This window comes from Amblyomma mixtum, chromosome 6 (genome assembly GCF_055824585.1).
Source record: "Amblyomma mixtum isolate Tamu chromosome 6, ASM5582458v1, whole genome shotgun sequence".
In the NCBI taxonomy this organism is placed as follows: Eukaryota; Metazoa; Arthropoda; class Arachnida; order Ixodida; family Ixodidae; genus Amblyomma; species Amblyomma mixtum.
The window spans coordinates 73,720,776-73,737,635 of NC_143017.1; the positions used below are offsets into that span (position 1 = coordinate 73,720,776).

At 45.8% G+C, this 16,860-nt stretch overlaps 1 protein-coding gene across 4 annotated transcripts in view; it reads left to right on the forward strand.

Moving 5' to 3' along the window:
* LOC149339385 (ubiquitin carboxyl-terminal hydrolase 25-like) overlaps window positions 1-16,701 on the forward strand; it is a 94,772-nt gene extending 78,071 nt beyond the window's left edge. For all 4 annotated transcript variants that reach the window (XM_089548152.1, XM_089548153.1, XM_089548151.1 and 1 more), the window contains 4 exons: window positions 4,338-4,568; window positions 7,781-8,080; window positions 8,918-9,113; window positions 11,955-16,701. In XM_089548152.1, the coding sequence (XP_089404278.1) occupies window positions 4,338-4,568; window positions 7,781-8,080; window positions 8,918-9,113; window positions 11,955-12,151 (924 nt within the window). In that variant the 3' untranslated portion in view covers window positions 12,152-16,701. The remainder of the gene's footprint in view (window positions 1-4,337; window positions 4,569-7,780; window positions 8,081-8,917; window positions 9,114-11,954) is intronic.
* Window positions 16,702-16,860: the final 159 nt, after the last annotated feature.

The following is a 16,860-nucleotide window of genomic DNA, read 5'->3' on the forward strand; positions in this document are numbered from 1 at the left end:
AATCTGTCGCTGCTTGTCTTGTCAGATTTTCACCTCAAAATTTGGCTCACAGCTCGGAGCATGCACATTGCACAGGATAGAGTTGGTTCATCTCTGAGGGCGACAGTAGCTGGGCAGACCAAGAGAGAGAGAGGAAATATCAGAGGAAGTAGGTATACTTCTGAACCCCTCCCCCTCTTCCCTTCTCAGTTTTAAAGGGTAGCAGCGCTGTATAAGTTGCTGCAGAGGCGGTGGTGGCCTTGGTGCTGCACGGGACTCCTTTTTGTAATAATTAAGTACTTGGTTTGCATAGTGGAGTTTGCGTTGCTAAATAACGCTGGATAGTAAATGTGCGACAGTGAATTGTAAAAATTCTCAATCAGTACATTGAAAATTTCGGTTCCTTATCTGCTTGAAACTTTTTTTTTTTTACTCGTTCAAGGAAGCAAGTGTTTATTGGGTAAATCTGAATATTTTGATTATTTATTTTTTATACATTAAAACCCTCAATCAGTGGTTTGTAGATTTCTGTTTTATCCTCTTTGGTTACAGCCACATATCAGTTCTATTAGTAAAAGTTTCGTAGCAGTTTTGTTCACTGTGGCGGTAGGCACAAAACAGATGTGTGCACTGCATGTAATTTACTTTATTTTGTTTGCTTTCTGTCTATTATTGAGTAAGAACAAAGTCTCCATGGCTGTTTTGTGATGGCGTCTTTGACCACTTTTTCCACACATACGGATACTGAGAGAATTTTAGGAAGCTGCGCAGTCAGCCCAATCACCCCTGAGCCTCATTTGAGATGGCCTTGGCCTGCTTGCTTGCTTTGCAGGATCTGTAAAGTTGCCTCCAGAAGTCATCAAGCATTGTTGCATTTGCGGCAGAGAGCAGCGAAATCTGTATCATGTGGCACAGCTGCTTGCTGTTGACATATTTGTTTGTTTCTAAAATAAAACTGCAGAGATGCTATGATCCTCTCAGTTGTGTATGCTGTGCTTCTTAGTTTTCCTTGTGGAACCAATGCATGTGGTACAACCAATGCATGCGGACTTTAAACCCCCATTAACCAAAGAAATGCTTTTGGTGCAATAACATGTTTGCATGCTTGTGTTTTTGGTACAAAATTCCCAGCGAGGCACTGGAAGTGGTAAGGGAGCAAGTCGCCTTAGGGCAGGTACTAGTGACCGCAGATCCAGATCACGAGAATGAAGTGACCAGAAGAATAAGAATGGGGTGGAGCTCATTTTGCAGGTTCTCTCGGATTATGAAGGTAGTTTACCACTATTCCTCAAGAGAATAATATACAGCAGCTGTTACCGGTACTCACCTGTGGGGCAGAAACGTGGAGGCTAATGAAAAGGGTTCAGCTTAAATTGAGGCCAACACAGCGAGCTATGGGAAGGAAAATGATTGGTGTAACATTAAGAGACTGAAAGAGGGCAGAGTGGTCCAGGGTACAAATGCGAGTTAATGGCATCCTAGTCAAAATCTGGAAGAAATTGGCTTGGGAAGGACTTTTAATGCAAAGTAACCAATGGTCATTGAAGGTAATGGAACTGGATTCCAAGAGAAGGTAAGCATAGCAGGGGGTGGCAGAAAGTTAGGCGTGCGGATGAGATTAATAATTTTGCGGGGATAAGGTGGACACGGCTAGCACAGGATGGGGCTAAATGTAGAGGCTTTAATCCGGCAGTGGGCTTAGCCAGGCTGATAATGATGCCCAGATTTACAATGCATGCCTTACTCTGAAGGGGCTCTAGCAAACTACATAAGGCTGCTATGCTGATAGCTTCAGATGAGCTGAATTACAATGCATGTGCTGTAGTTGCATCAGCTGAAGTAAAAAAAATATAAGTAATAACAATAGTTCAGTAACTACAGTAAAAGTTTGCTAGTTGGAAAATTTGCTTCATTCGAACTGCCGTTTGGTCGCAGCCAGTGCCCATGTGTCTATGGCATCGGACGCTCTCTAATTCCGACGATAGGGCTCTCGCACCGGCTAACTCGAACGGGCTGCGAAGGAAGGCCGTGTCCTTGCCATTCCGGCGCGGCAAGAGATCGTCGAATTAGGCCTACTCAAAACTCGAGTTCCATGTAGCTCGCGCGCCTCTGACGTGCGCCCGACGGCACGCGTGTCGAAGAACGGACGGTCCAGCGTCCGAGAGCGGTCAGACCGCATAGTTCCGGTTTCGCCCTTCTGAGCTTCGCGCCAGCGCGCAGTGACGGCAGCTTCGATTAGCCAGCATCCGCCAGCCAACCTAACCCAGCTGAGCACTGTTTCGGACGCTGATTGGCGCGTCGCTGGTGTTTTATTCCCCCCCCCCCCCTCCCCCCGTTTTTCCCTCGCCACTTCGGCGCCGTTACCTTCGCTCGCGCCCACGTGGTTTCGTTCTTGCAGCGGTCCGAAACTGCGCGCTCGTCGCGTGCCGTTCGCCGTTCGTGCGGTGAAGCCAGCTTACAAACGACGGTGCCGCTTATATGTTAAGAGTCCCCCGCATCGCGCCGTGAAGGATGCGGTAGGCCCTAACGATTTTGGAACAATTCTGCATCGATGCTCCCGACAGTATGCGCGTAATAAAGCACTGACGGAAACGTGAAAAACGGTTGTTGCCGCGCTGTTCCGGTCATAAAATCAGGCAACCGTTGCACAGTCTTTCAACAAATAATTTTAGCGTGATGCAAACAGTACTTGGCAGTTTTTTCAGGGTCGTTCAATAGTTCGAACTTTTGGACAATCCGAACATTTTTTCATATTCCTTGAAGTTCGAATTAACGAGATTTTGCTGAATAAATGCTAGAAATAATAATAGGGGAAGTAAACTTTAGGTATTTTATTTTTTAGCACTCAGGTTATCAAATGCAAAGTTGGAAGAGATAAGTGTCCGAGGTACCCAGCTATGCATCTTTAGCGACCTTGTTTGTTAAGAAGGAAGGTGTGTAAAATATATTTATAAAAAGCAATTACAGCAAGCCACAGTTTCAGCAGCCAATGTCTGCTGTAGTCGTACTATCTGCCCTGCTCTGAGATGCTTGCTATCAACAGCATGCTTATGGTGTATTTGTGCACCATTGACATGAGATAAGCAGCAGCTGCTGTTATCTCAGGACTAATTTCGGGGCAAGCATTATTCTTAGTGTAAAAAAAAATTGCCATGGAAATATCTTGCCACCAGCTCTTAATTGGGAACACTGTAATCACGACATTATTGAATGTATACATAGGGCACTATTAAGCACAATTTATTTCAAATTTCAAGGCTTTCTTTTTGCTTTAAAAAAAAAATTGGATGGTCAAAGCAGCTGCAGCATTCAATTTCCATGGGTAAACAATCAGTGCATACGTTGCTGCCAAAAAATACTTGGTTTGTTATTTTTTTTTACTTTATGACTTTAAATACTGCAAATAGGGAGGTCTACTGTAACTTGCATTTTTGGAGGCCCATTACTATTCAAACAATCACTGAAATGCATTGAGAGTGTCGGTTGTTGCTGCAGATGCATGTTCAAGCTGTGCCCGGAAGCAGTGGTCTTTTATTTGGTTTTCGCCGGCTTGCGAAAGTCTTATTTTGAGATACATTTTATCGGGCATATAACTTTGTTTTTGAGTGTGCCAGCTGTTAGTTCGAAAAAAGCTGTTGCTTTTCACGGCAAGGGAAAACAAGAGCAGGTGGTAAAGTTTTTATTGCGCCTGAGCGCTAAAATTGTTTTTATTGCTTCAGCCGCACGGTGCACCCTTTTGAAGATCCACTCTTGTGGGGATTAAATCCTGGCCGTCGTGGCCATGTTTTAAATGGTAACGAAATGTGAAAGATGCTTGTGTGCTGTGCGTTGTCAGTGCATGCAAGTTAAAGAAGTGGAGGTGGTCGAGATCTTGCAGAGCCATCCACTAAGGCACCTCTTTCACTCTTTCTTCTTTCACTCCTTCTTCCATCCCTACCCTCTTTCCATAGCTGAGATACCCACCGAGAGTGAGACAGTTGCTGTACTTTTCCTTTTTCACAACCAGTTTTTCTTACCTGTTCTGTGTGGTGAGACAGCTGTTGTGCTAATAAAGAAAAAAAAGATTAAAAGCCCAGCCATGCAGCCACTCATATTGGAGTGCCTTCTCCTTGGTGGGGGGAGACAACGGTCGCTGAAACCATGGGGCGTAGGGGAATGTTTCTGTTCTTTTTTTTTTTTTTAGTCGACGGGAAACTAGTAGTTCGCCTTATTGCTGAAAAGGTAATTGATTAGAAAGCAGAGAAAAAAAAATGCTGCCGGTGGGATTTGAATCCAGGACCTCCGAATTTCGCGTCCGATGCTCTGCCAACTGAGCTACGGCGGCGGCTGTCTGATCTTCTGCCTTCGGGGGCCCGCAGGAACTGGCACGCCTTCAGCGGTTGGCTCGACTGGCACAGCAGCGAACTACGCCGTTGACGTGGCCGTTTCGCTCAAGTGGCACGGACGAGGAAGACCCCCGCCTGCAACACATCGGCCTTTTCCTGCTGCTCAATGGCGCTCCGGTGCAGCCACACCTGCAGCGGGTCCTCCTGGAGCAGTTCTCCCAACCGGAGCTGGACAAGGACCCCATCGGGGCACCCATTCGACAGGTAGTGTGCAGGAGGGGACCCACTTGTGTGCCTGGCACACCAGAGGGCCCCCTAAAACACCTTCCACAGATGTTACAACCATAATTTCCGGTATACTCTCACTCTGTGTATAGCCTGCGGGGTTAAATTTTGGTTAAAAAAAAAAACATTGTTTTGGTGCACTATCACTAGATGCCTCGTTAGCGAAAAAGCCATCCCGTGTGTGGTTGAGCCTCCGGCTGCCATTTGTCATGGTTGGCAAGCAGTGGGTCTCTAGCGCCAAAGCCGTTGTGTACCCTGGTGAAGCCCAGGGTTGCCCTGATGAAGGAGGAAAACCGGTTTTGTGGTGGTGCAGCCATGTGAAGAAAACGAGACAAATTTGGGCTATTTCTGAGGCTTTTTCTCTCAGTGTGCTTGAAGGTTCAGGGATAGGCCCAGCTTAACAAATGTAACATATGTGAGTTCTTGATGAGTCATACTACCATAGTGCAACTTTATAATTTTACTGTGTTAGCATTATGGCGATTTGTTTGTCAAGGCCACGGGACGTCGTTCTTCCGAAGCCATGCCGTCAGTGCGATTAGCGCTTTTAGTGAAAGGGAGAGCAACTAGTGTCCTTGTCACAACGGAAAGTTTGGAACAAAGCAGCTACCTCTCCTTCTCGTTCTCCGATCCACCCGCCTGCTAATGGGCACGCCTAGAGATGGCAGACGCGCCTTCACTTGTGGCAGAACCACTGCCTCTTGTCATTTTCCTGCACACTGGAAGTTTGACCAGCTGGGGAGAGGGTGTCACAGAAGTGACTTGGACAAATGTTAACCTTCTCCAAGAAATTCATTGCATTTCGAATCAGCGCCATCGAGAAAAACGTAAATGCATTGGCTAAAGCGATTCCAGAACGTGGTATGCCAAGTCTGAGTTAGCAACTGCCGAAGTTGTTCTCTCTGTCAGCGGCGTCAAAAGCACTGTTGCTCTGCTTGCCGGGCTGCTGCCCTGTCTTTCACATTCGCTTGGGCTGGAAGAGTATTCAAGTCCATGTACTTTAAATGCAGGAGAACTGAGTGAGCTTGCCACAGCAGCAGTTTGAGGGGTTGCCTGTACCAGTGTGCACTAATTAGAGCTGTACTTTCATTATTGAAATCTTCAGTGCAGAACGTCTATAGACTGTTGAACCATTGGGCTCATATTCTGATGGTGTCCACATCGACCATTGCTGATTGGTTGGAGCCGCAAATGTGAATCTGACAGCTGCATGACATCTTTCCGCTTATGTCACGTCTGAAAATGCACTTATCGTTGTACCATTAACTATAGTGCAGAATTTAATATTACAGAACTTGTGCTGTAAACATACGATTTATATTAACGGCGCTCTGAAACACCTTCCTAGGAGAGCACATCAACTCGCTCAATCACTGCATTGTATTGTCATGAACACCTTAGCCAAATACTGCACTTCTACATGCAGCAGAGAATGCACAACCACATGCAAAAGTTGGCGAACCCTTTCGTGCGTATACGAATTCAGAGATGGCCATTGGTGAGATTCTTCCAGATGTCAGGCAGCACCATGGCCGTGGCCAATAAGCGATGCAGCTCCAGCTGGCAGGGGTGGTCTGGCCCCTGCGTACAGAGTACAAAAAGCAATGAAAGGAGAAGAAAGGCGCGAAGGCACTGAAATTAAAATTTTGACTCGGCTCCACAAAGCGCATTAAAAAATTTCTTGCTGGAGGATATTCATGAAGCGGCTTCCTTCCTTTAACACTACAGGCATACCACAACTTTATTACAGCCGCTTTCAAAGCCCCTTTAAAGTGTCGAAAGCAGAAGAAGCAGGCATCTGTGTTTGCTTTAGAGGCGACAGGAGCTTCTGCGCTACTAGTGTGGTCCGAGACGACAGCGGCAGCATTTTCCATTTTCTGGAGCAAGAGAATGTGCCCAGTTTAGGTCACCCCCGTTTGGACATGTCCATTTAGTGGACACTTCCAGAATACGGGTCCTAGTGGGATGCCACTGTTAAGTGGGCATTTTCAGTGGCAATTCAATTGAACAGCAGTTAGGCAGCGTTGCATGATGGTGCGCAACTATGCAACTGCTGTTATGTTCTTTGCAGTTCAGTGGCAGTTTAGCAGTTCCAGGATCAGCAGTCCCAGCTGAACAAATTTGCCAACAAGATGGTGGTTGGCAGTTCCACAAAAATTAGTCAAGTCAGCGATGTCTCTCGCTGCCTTATGTACAAAATCACATGAAAGATTGTGGTCCTGTGTAGTACAATGGTGAGCAGCCTTGTCTAGAGCGCTTGAGCAGTGCGCACTTGGCAACAAAAACCGAAATTAGAGAGCAGCCCCTCATTACAGGGCAAAGTTTTCGTGCCTGCTTTGTTTACGAGGCTATCTGGCGCTACTTCCATGCAAGCGTTGCAGCTGGACCCTAGAGGCTGCCACAAAATCTGGATTTGTTTGCAAGGAAGTGCACTGCCCGAGCGCTCTAGACAAGGCTGCTCACCACTGTACTATAGGCATGAACCTCCAGCCTTCACTCAACTAATGCATGCAAACCTGCAAACATTCGAAGTCAGGCAAATTGCAGTCCAGCACTAAAACTGAATGCATGTCAACTTGATTGCCTTGGCTCTGTCAGTGTTCAGCATTGGCATATATGAAGCTTGCACAGAAATGACAGCTTGAAAAAAAATGTATTGATTATAAAGCAATTGCTAGAGATAAAAAATTACAAAATGTCAGCTTATTTTATTAGTTAATTAGCTCCGCATTGCATGATCATGTGTCTGAGCTGTTGAACTGGGGTTCATGCAAAGGGGCCTTGTAAACATAGCGACCTGCTATTAAATGCAAGCGCATTTAAAGGAAGCATCAAACTCCCCAAGACAGAGTGCCTGTCTGACCGTCAAGCACTTTGTGTTTCCACGTGCTGCTAGTAGTAATGAAGACCAGCAATTTTTATCGTTATTGTACAGCCTTTGTTAAAAGTAAAAAGTCATAGAGCCTTACATCGAAGCCATATAGTGGAGCTTTTGTAGCTTCCATGGAAGCGCTAACTTGAGGACGATAATCTGGAGGACGATCTGGAACGCTGGTGATGCGTAACAAGCCATACAGCAAGGCCTTGAAGCAAGTGCCTTAGGCCCTGTGGTTTTGACAAAGGCTGTACATTGTTATTCAAGTGCAGAAATACATCATTTCTTTTTTTTTTTATCCCTCACCTCTTCCCAGGAGGCGCTGCGCTGGCTTTCGGAGCTGTCTCCAATGGGGGCGGCAGGCGACGTAGAAATGGAGGCCACATACAGGGGCTGGCATGAGCTGTATGGCCGTTTCAGGTACCTGGCCAGTGCATTCGCCATGGGCCTACAGTACCTGTGGGCACAGAAGCCAGATTTTGCCGTGCACTTGCTGGGAACCGCGTGTGCCGTCAACGAAGCGCTGCTCGCGAAGCCTCCACCTGCGGAACCCCATGCCCGGCACCTGGGCTTCGACCCGCGGCTGCTGACATACTGCCGTCGCATGGCTCTGCTGGTACGGAACAACAGCTGAGCTTGTTCTGTCCGGAGTAGTCGGTGTTGTGGGAGGCTACTACCGTTTTCTTTTGTGTGGTCCTTTTGTGTGGTAATGTTCATCTGGTAAGATTGGCTGACTGCGTGCGCATTGGAATGAAAGGGAAATTCTGTAGTTGCATTTTAGGTTAGATTGATAAGTTGTGGAAGACATCAGCATTTGCTTGGAAATTGAATATTGTGGCATCCTTGGTGTGAGTGAGAATTACCGTATAAACGCATGTAAGGGCCGCACCCGTGTATGGGCCGCACCCCGTTTTCCCGAAGGAAATGTTAAAAAAAAAATAAATCCGTGTAAGGGCCGCACCCGAACTTTCCATGACCCTGGCGGGAATAGCCTTCTAAATGCACGCGCCGTGGCCTCTGCGATCGGCTCCGGCTGCGAACAACGGTGCGCTCGATCGCGGAGCACTTGATCGCGGAGGCCAAGCACGCGCACAAGAGCTTCCAAAAACCGTCCATGGATGGCGCCCGAGGCCGCAGCCATCATCATCATCGTCAATTCCCCTTCTTTGGGATGAGCGTGCACCAGAGCACAACACCAGCTCAGAGTCGAAATACTCCGCGAGTGTCGACTGAACGTCGAATAAATGCCGTTCATTCCCTGATTGCTGTGTTTTTGCTTTAAAAAAAAAAATTTTTTTTTCTAAATCGCGTGTATGGGCCGCACCCCGAAAATTGGCTCCTGAATCTGGAAAAAAAGTGCGGCCCTTACACGCGTTTATACGGTATGTTCAGGGGCTCCTTTGATCACTGCTTGAATGGGCCAGCATGAGAACTGACAAGTGCTGACCTGCAGGCGCTGAACGACCGCTGTGCACAGCAGTTTGAGGAGGGTGGGCTGGAGGAGTCATTGGCTGCTGTGGCAGTGATGAAGGACACCATGCTACCACACCTGGCACCACTGCAGAGCCCCCAGGCTGGCATCAGGGACACTCACGCTGTGGAGGAGATTCGCAGCAGGTGGTGTGCAATGCTGGGACTTGCGATGACAGGTGAGAGTCCCATTGCACTTTGCAACCTCCGCTGGCCCGCTCTTCAAAAAGTGGCACTCGTAAATTGTTTCTCACTACAGCTGGGAACTCGGCAAGAACTTGGAAATTTTCCACATAGGGTGGCCTGAAAAACTTTCTGGCAACAAAAGTGAATTTTTGTTGATCTCAGAGCAGTTTATTCAAATACAGTTAATCCTCGACCTGAGAAACTTAAGGACAACGCAGCGAGCTATGATAGAAAAATGATAGGTGTAACGTTAAGAGATCTGAAGCGGGCGGAGTGGGTGAGTGAACAAATGCGGGTTAATGACATCCTAGTCGAAATCAAGAGGAAGAAGTGGGCTTGGGCAGGGCATGTAATGCAAAGGCAAGATAACCGCTGGTCCTTAAGGGTAACGGAGTGGATTCCAAGAGAAGGCAAGCGTAGCAGGGGGCGAGAGGAAGTTAAGTGGGCAGATGAGATTAAGAAATTTGCGGGAATACAGTGGCTGCAACTGGCAAAGGACAGGGTTAATTGGAGAGAGATGGGAGAAGCCTTTGCCCTGCAGTGGGCGTAGTCAGGCTGATGATGATAGTGATGATGATGAGAAACTGCGTTTCTAGGGAAGTACATTATGCATGGTGACCTTGTTTTTATAAATTACTGCATTTTATTTTTGTTTAAAACCTGCATAATGAAGCCATACGCTGAGAAATTTCACTAAGTTTTGTTCCCACCTGAGAATGAAACTAAAGCATTCAGCGACAAATCAGTGTAACTGATTTTGGTGGTGTTCTGCTCTATTTTAGTCTACACTGCCAAAAATTCAGTCGGATCACTGCACTTCACTGCTTGGAGTATGTGTGCCTCCTGGTTAAATACAGAACTTATAAGATTATAAGGTTATAAGATTTCTTTATCGGCAATGTGGTTTAAAAAATTAAACGTCAAAATCACTCATTTCGAAGCTGGTTGAGTTGGCTTTCCCACTTTGCATATTCGTAAAATGGTGTCATTGCGCACAGTGTCATTGCCGAATTCACTTTTACTGCTTTTCCATGGTAAAACATTCAAATGTCATCTGTATTTGCTGCATTTGAAAATACAAATAAATGTGCAACACGAAAAAGCCAACTGAGTGACAATTTGGCATGCTTCCTAACTTGCGAAGTTCAGCTGAAAAGCTGTACCCTTAATAAATGGAGAAATTTTAACGCAACAGTGTTAAAGACCCCTCCCTGTTCACCAGAGAATCCAGTGCCGGCGTTGTGAGTGAAAAGTCATTCTTCTGGCAGGTGGTCCCCCGAGAGCAACCTAGGAGGCAGGTTGGGTTAGCACCTGCCATCGTAGGGCAGTGGCGAATTACTGAACCACTGTACAACTGCATCAAGAGGGGTATGAGGACTCCCACTGATCTAGAATGTGAAGTAGAGAATGACCTTTCTCATACCGTAAAAACTAGAATATAGGTCAGACCGGAATATAGGTTGACCCCCCCCCCCCCCCCCCCCCCTCTTCCAACTAACCAATTCTAAAAATGTAAAAAATCTTTTTCAACGGCAAAAGTACCGGAAGACACCCTTACCTTGAAACAAATGCGACTCAACCGGCTGCACAATGGTGGCAGTTTTTATTTTCATTTAGATGCCGCTTGTATGTACACCTGGCCAATTCTTTAACACTGTCGCGCGACCATCGACCCGTGTGCTTGTGAGCGTCTTATTAACGACACTGAGCGGCGAAACAAGTGAGATACGCACATGTGTACACATGCGTTACTCTCGCTTCTTTTGCCGCATCGTGATAAGGTGCTGACAAACACGTGAGGCAATGGTCGCGCGATACTGCGAAAGAATTGGCTGGGTGTACGGTACAGAGAAGGGCACGAAGCGCACAAGCCAGAGTCGTCCGAACTCGAGTCGGATGACAATTGCTTCTCGCTGCCCACATCCCACAGAGCATCATGCTCTGTGCCGTCTAGCGCATTGCTTATGCTGCATTTTCTAAAAGACTTTCGGACAATCTCTGCGGGGAGAGATTACCACGCCGACAACACCCAGCCACAGACCAAAATAACTGTGACAACGGAAACGCAAATTGGCGGTGCCACAACATCGCCATACCGCGCTGCTGCTGATAGCGGTGGTGATGGAGGCTGTTGACTTCAGCTGCCCATTGTTGCTAGACTTCAGCAGTTTTTCCGCCAATGACCGGTATATATAAGACAGAAGTCAACCTTTTGCCTTGGTTTTTTTGAAAAAAAAGTTCGACCTATATTCCAGTTTTTACATTATATGGGAATTAACCGATTACGCTATCGCGTCGTACCCTTAAGACTGAGCTTAAATGTCCCCTCCAAATTCATCCCATTTCCTCTTCTTTGACAATACTGTGTTACAATGTGATACTCACTTCGTAAGCGATGGGCTCTGACAGGAAAGTCTCTCGGGTCAGATTTGCCACTTGACGAAAACTGGTTCATCACGGGTGCATGACCCGTCCCTGGAGCCATTACCGGGTTCAGCAGATGTGTTTTCTACCCTCTGTGACCACACAGGTCCACTTGTGCTAACCACGATAGATGAGCAGTGTCTTCTTTTGTGGAGTGAGTAAATAAATGCATAAATCTAACTTTGCTGGGTGAAAGTATTTTTTGTGCCAGTGGTACTGCTTTTGAAGTAGCATTCATTGTTATGGGTTTCACTTGCAGACTTTCGAAGGCACGGCGTGCCTTACGCCCCCATGCCTTGATTCACTCGTCACGAGGCAGACGGTTTTTAATTTCTTTTTCCGACCGTTTTCCCAGCGATGCCTTCATGTAGGCATCTGAGTGGCAGTGTTTTTTTCTTTTCCCATTGCAGATAAAAAGCAGGAGAAGCTAGAGGAAATGCTGAGCAAACTGCTCGACCCCGGTGGTGACATCCCGCGGCTGGCTCCCTTGAGCATCCCTCGAATGACAAACCTCTCGGCTACCTTCGAGCAGGTCATGCGACGCCTGACATCATCCAAGCAGTTCGAGGCTGCACTGTCGGAAGAGGGCACCCCTGCTTTGTCCTAGCCCCCCCCCCCCCCCCCCCAGCCCGGTTTTTTATCTATCTCCTCTGTCCAACTCTTCCCTCTTTTTTTTTATTTTTTTGCCACACAAGTGACGTTTTCCGTTCTCCATCTTTTCTGTTTGTCTTGTACCTCGTACCTTATCATCTTGTGCCTTTGTCTTTTGTTGATAGAGCTTAGGCGTGCTCACTTTTTTTTTTATCACCACTGCACTTTTTATATATATAGATTCTTCTCTCTTTTCTCAGAGCTTTTTATGGGAAGAATGATTTTTTTTTTACTTTCTCTTTTTCTTGCAATAATTGGTGTGCTGCAAAGCCTGAGCTCACTGCTGGCCATATAATATAAAGATGAGCGGGCGACAGTAGCAAGCAACTGTCTGACACATGTTGTGTTGGTACACACGCGCACAATTTACAATTTTCTCCCACTTATGTGTTAATCGGGGTTCTGGCTTAGTTCAGCTTAGTTTTATTTATCGTAATTGTTTTATTTGTAGGGACTAAAATGAAATTAATTTCACGTTATGGTGTGCAGCCACATTTTTAAAATTGCGGTTTACGATAAAAAGGGCTTTCTTAGCTTGACCTCTTTTTAAATTTGACGTTTGTACGCCGACTATGCGCCCGCAATAAAAAAAAATGTTATGCTTTTCATCTTACGCCATTCAAGAGGTAAAAGGCTGATTTTTCAAATTTCCTTTCGTGTACTTAGTCACCTAACAGCTGCACTTCTCATTGTCTCGCATTTTGATTCACAACTTGCAGCTTTTGATGAGAGGTGTGCATTGTAAACTTGTCTTATAAATTAAGATGTAGTGTAAAAAGTTCAGCAGTTTTTATGATGAAGATAAGAGTATATGCTTTGTTGCAATTCGTTATTTGCAATAAATAGCTCTAAATAGAGTAGCTTCTCGTACTCTAATATCAGCAGGGCCCTGCTTGTTTGGGACTGTAGCTGATGGAATTGTCCCATGACTGCGAACTGCAAACCAAACCGAGAACAGTAATAATACCAGTGAGGGAACAAACCAGGTGAGCAGAGAGCTTGTTCAAAGTGTCACTTGTTGTAGCTCGTTTGTTGCTACTCCTTTCCTATTGGGCATTGAAACTTCCTTGGACGTCTTGCGGATGTCCAGGATGTCTGCAGGACGTCCATGGGAGGTTCATTGCCCATCGGGAAATTTATGGCTCTCTCTTCCTTTCCCACTACCTCTCCTCTCCTTCATTCAGCTGGCTTCAAGTAACATCTCTAGTCTCATTTCTTTCCCTGAATCTCCCGTGACGCAAGTTTCTGCCTTAACCCCTTCAGTCACAGTGCCACCATATGTGTGTGTGTAACTTTCTTTATGATGATTTCAGTTTCTGCTGGGATATAATGTGTCACGAATGGCTGGGACTTGTATTTTGAACCGTTCTCAGTAAGCCACATAGAATTGTCTCGAGCCTGAGCTAAGCTTATTTGGGAAACACTGCTTTTAACATGCATGTCTGTGCGCTCTACTTAAGTGCAGGTGCTGAGAGTGTGTGTGTTTGCCTGTTTGGCATGCACCAGCACCTTAGAAGGCCTGAAATAAGCTGATTTATTTGGATAATAGCATCATCTGACAGAAATGACTGAAATGGCTCCAAAGAAATTATAGTTGACAACCTGAAAGAAGTGTAGAGCCACAATGTGTGCATTTGAAGACCCTACAGGAATTGCATAGTTAACCACTAGGAAGAGTGATTTTTTTTTTTTTTGCAGTCGGGGCATGATCCTTGTAAAAGTCTGAAAATGAGAATTTTCCCCCCATTGCATAATCAGTGCATGACTGAAGGGGTTAAACTTCTGGAAGCCAACTTAGAGTAAGGAGTACAAAAACGTCTCTGCTTTTTCTGTTTCTTGTTTCTGCATGCTAGCACATCCACTGTACAGTTCCGCGATGCAGAAGCGGTGAGGACAAATTTTTTGATAGCATCGTAGAGCCCTGTTGTGATAGGTTCTTGAGCACTTTTAGTGGCGCTGGATGCCAGTTTACATGTCTGTTTTTGGCCAGACTAACGTAAGAAGTGGAGAGAAGCACTACACCGTGGCGCTTGCTCAGAGAACTGCGCAAGAGGGTTTTTTTTTCTTTTTTTGTACTGTGTGTGTGTGCGTGTGCATTGTCCTCTTCGGTTTGTTGATGCAGCATTGGTTTGACTATGACGAGTGTTTTTGTGCGTCACAAATGGGTAAACAGTGCACGTAGGAAGAGTATGAAGGGCGGGGAAACTCCTCATTAGCACGGGCAAGAGAAGATGGCCAGGTAACATCACATCTGTGTGTATGTGATGCTGTCTAGTCATTTGCTCACGCTGCAGTGGGGAGGGGCACGAGAAATGCACTTTTAGTGGTGCCACATCGTGTTGGGTGCACAGACTTTCTGGGGTGCACTTTGCTGTGAGGATGATAGCCGCTCCTGAATATGTTGTGAAGTGCTTGCACATGCTCAAAAACATCATATGCCTTGTGGTAAAAATGAGCACCTTAAAAGAAGTGAAAAGAAATGCTTGCGTTAGTTGTCCTATTAGCCACCAGATGCCGCTGGCCACTTGTCGTCCGACACTGTTACGGTGCACAAGGGATCCACATTCACACTGCTGTAAATTGTTCTGTGGTGCCGCTACGGAGTGCACATAGCACGCAGGGCTATGTAACATGCCAAGCTGTTGCTTGCCTTGATGATATAGCCGCTTCTCAGCTGGGTTGTTGCGACTTCATTGCCTATCTGTCTGCGCTCAGTCCTGGAAGCAGTTGACAGCAGCATCCTTTGAATTGGGCATCACATACTTAGTTTATAAAAAGTTAGTATTAAGAATTTCAGTTCACACCTTTTGGTCTCGTGTTTGAAATGCTTGGTAGTTGATGGGTGGGACAGGCATGGTGAGTTGGGGTTTGCTTGTCACGTGTTGTTGTACTGTTGTGCAGTTTGAAGGCCAAGCCACCAGAGATGGTTGGGGGGGTCTGTGAGGAGGGCTCTGTAACAGTCTTGACAGAGGAGTATTGAAAGTATTTTTATAAGTTACCTCTTTAGGCCTTTATTATAAAGCACCAGAGAGGCTTATTTTGCACGCACATGCACATGAAAATGTTCACCACATAACACAGTGACTACATACGAGTATTTGCTCGCATTAAACCATCTAAGGGTGCAGGTTTAGGACATGGGTCATGTGCTGTGACTGCTGCTGCGGGTGACAGCTGTGGAAGACTTTTATTTTTTTCCACTTAGATGTTGGGGAAACAAAGTTGAGGTGTGCCTGCATCTTTCTTCGTGATTCTGCACTGTCTGCATGCTAGCATTTGGTGCGTGAATGGGCATGTTGGGTTGAACCCAGTAGTTTGAGCATCTAGAGACCTGTTGGTCAGATACCACATGCAGAATGCAAGGGATAGCTTTACATGCGAGCATTTGCTTGCCCTGGCTCACTACGATGTAGCCCATACACAGCTTACAAAGTGTGACAATCTGCTGTGCTGCTGCAGTCTGCAGTCAGAGATGTGTCTGTCAGCTTCTGGGAAGTTTTCAGTGGTCATCTTTCCAGCCCCTCTCTTCTAGTGCACCCCGTATGGGCTTCCCAGTCCCCGAACAAATAAATTTACCCCTCCAATGCCACAATGAATTCTCTCGAACATCTCATTGTTTCTGCCACCTAGTATGAAGGTGGTTTGAGAAGTCTGGTAATAGAAGTTAAATGCCTCTTTTTGGAAGACACACATTATTTCTCCAGACTGTGTTGACTGAGGGCTATACACTTGATTCGTTGAGTTTTCAGTTTTTTTTATTCATCTTTTCATGCCAGTAGGCATAGTTGAAAGCAGGGAAATTTGCACTGACTGCACTGCACAGAGACGTCCTTCTGTACACACTTTTGTTTTGCTGCTAATAATGCAGCACCAATCACACAAATTCTTTATGTCCAGTTCTTCATGCAAGATTTTGCACCCTTTCATTTGAGGGTGCTTGGGGCATCAGCAGTCTTGTGCATTTTCATTTGGCTGTCCTCTATAATTGTGCCATGTATTTTTGACCTCAGCTAAGCTTCCAGGTGTTTAATTCATTCATCCGAAAATAAATAGTCTGCAGTGCTAGTAAATGGTTTGCTCTAACTTAGCTGGGCTGTGATCTGTGCCACTACACGATGTACGGCACGACATCTTAAATATTTGCCAGACTTATCAAACCACCTTTGCAAATCAAAAAGTGACCCTTTTCCTTTGCCTTCAGGATTTGTGTGTGATTCCTATTTAATGTCTTTGCTTAGGCCATGCCCTTAAGTGCTTCTAGTTGTAGGCTTGTGAGATGTAGAAAACCCATGCAGGCAATGGAGTTTGAAATTTTAAGTGTCGTGTTTCACTTTCCCTCTGCGGGCATTGTTGCAATTATTTCTTGAAGGTTTAAATTGTCCAGCCTGCATTCTGCTACTGTTACTCTCAAGTGATGTCATTGCGGTGCCTATACCAAAATATTTGCTTCTCTAGCAACATGTAAATTTTTGTACAAATGTAAATAAAACACTTGTTTGCGTTGCAGTGATGTCTACTTTCAGAGCACCACCACTGGGTGGCTCATGTGAAGCGAATTCATGGACTAATATTGTTGAACAACAGTATTCCTGCACGCCTCGGGTACTGTTTTCATCATGCTTCAGTAGACTGCTTGAAAAGTGCATTGTGTTCCAAACAAGCCAA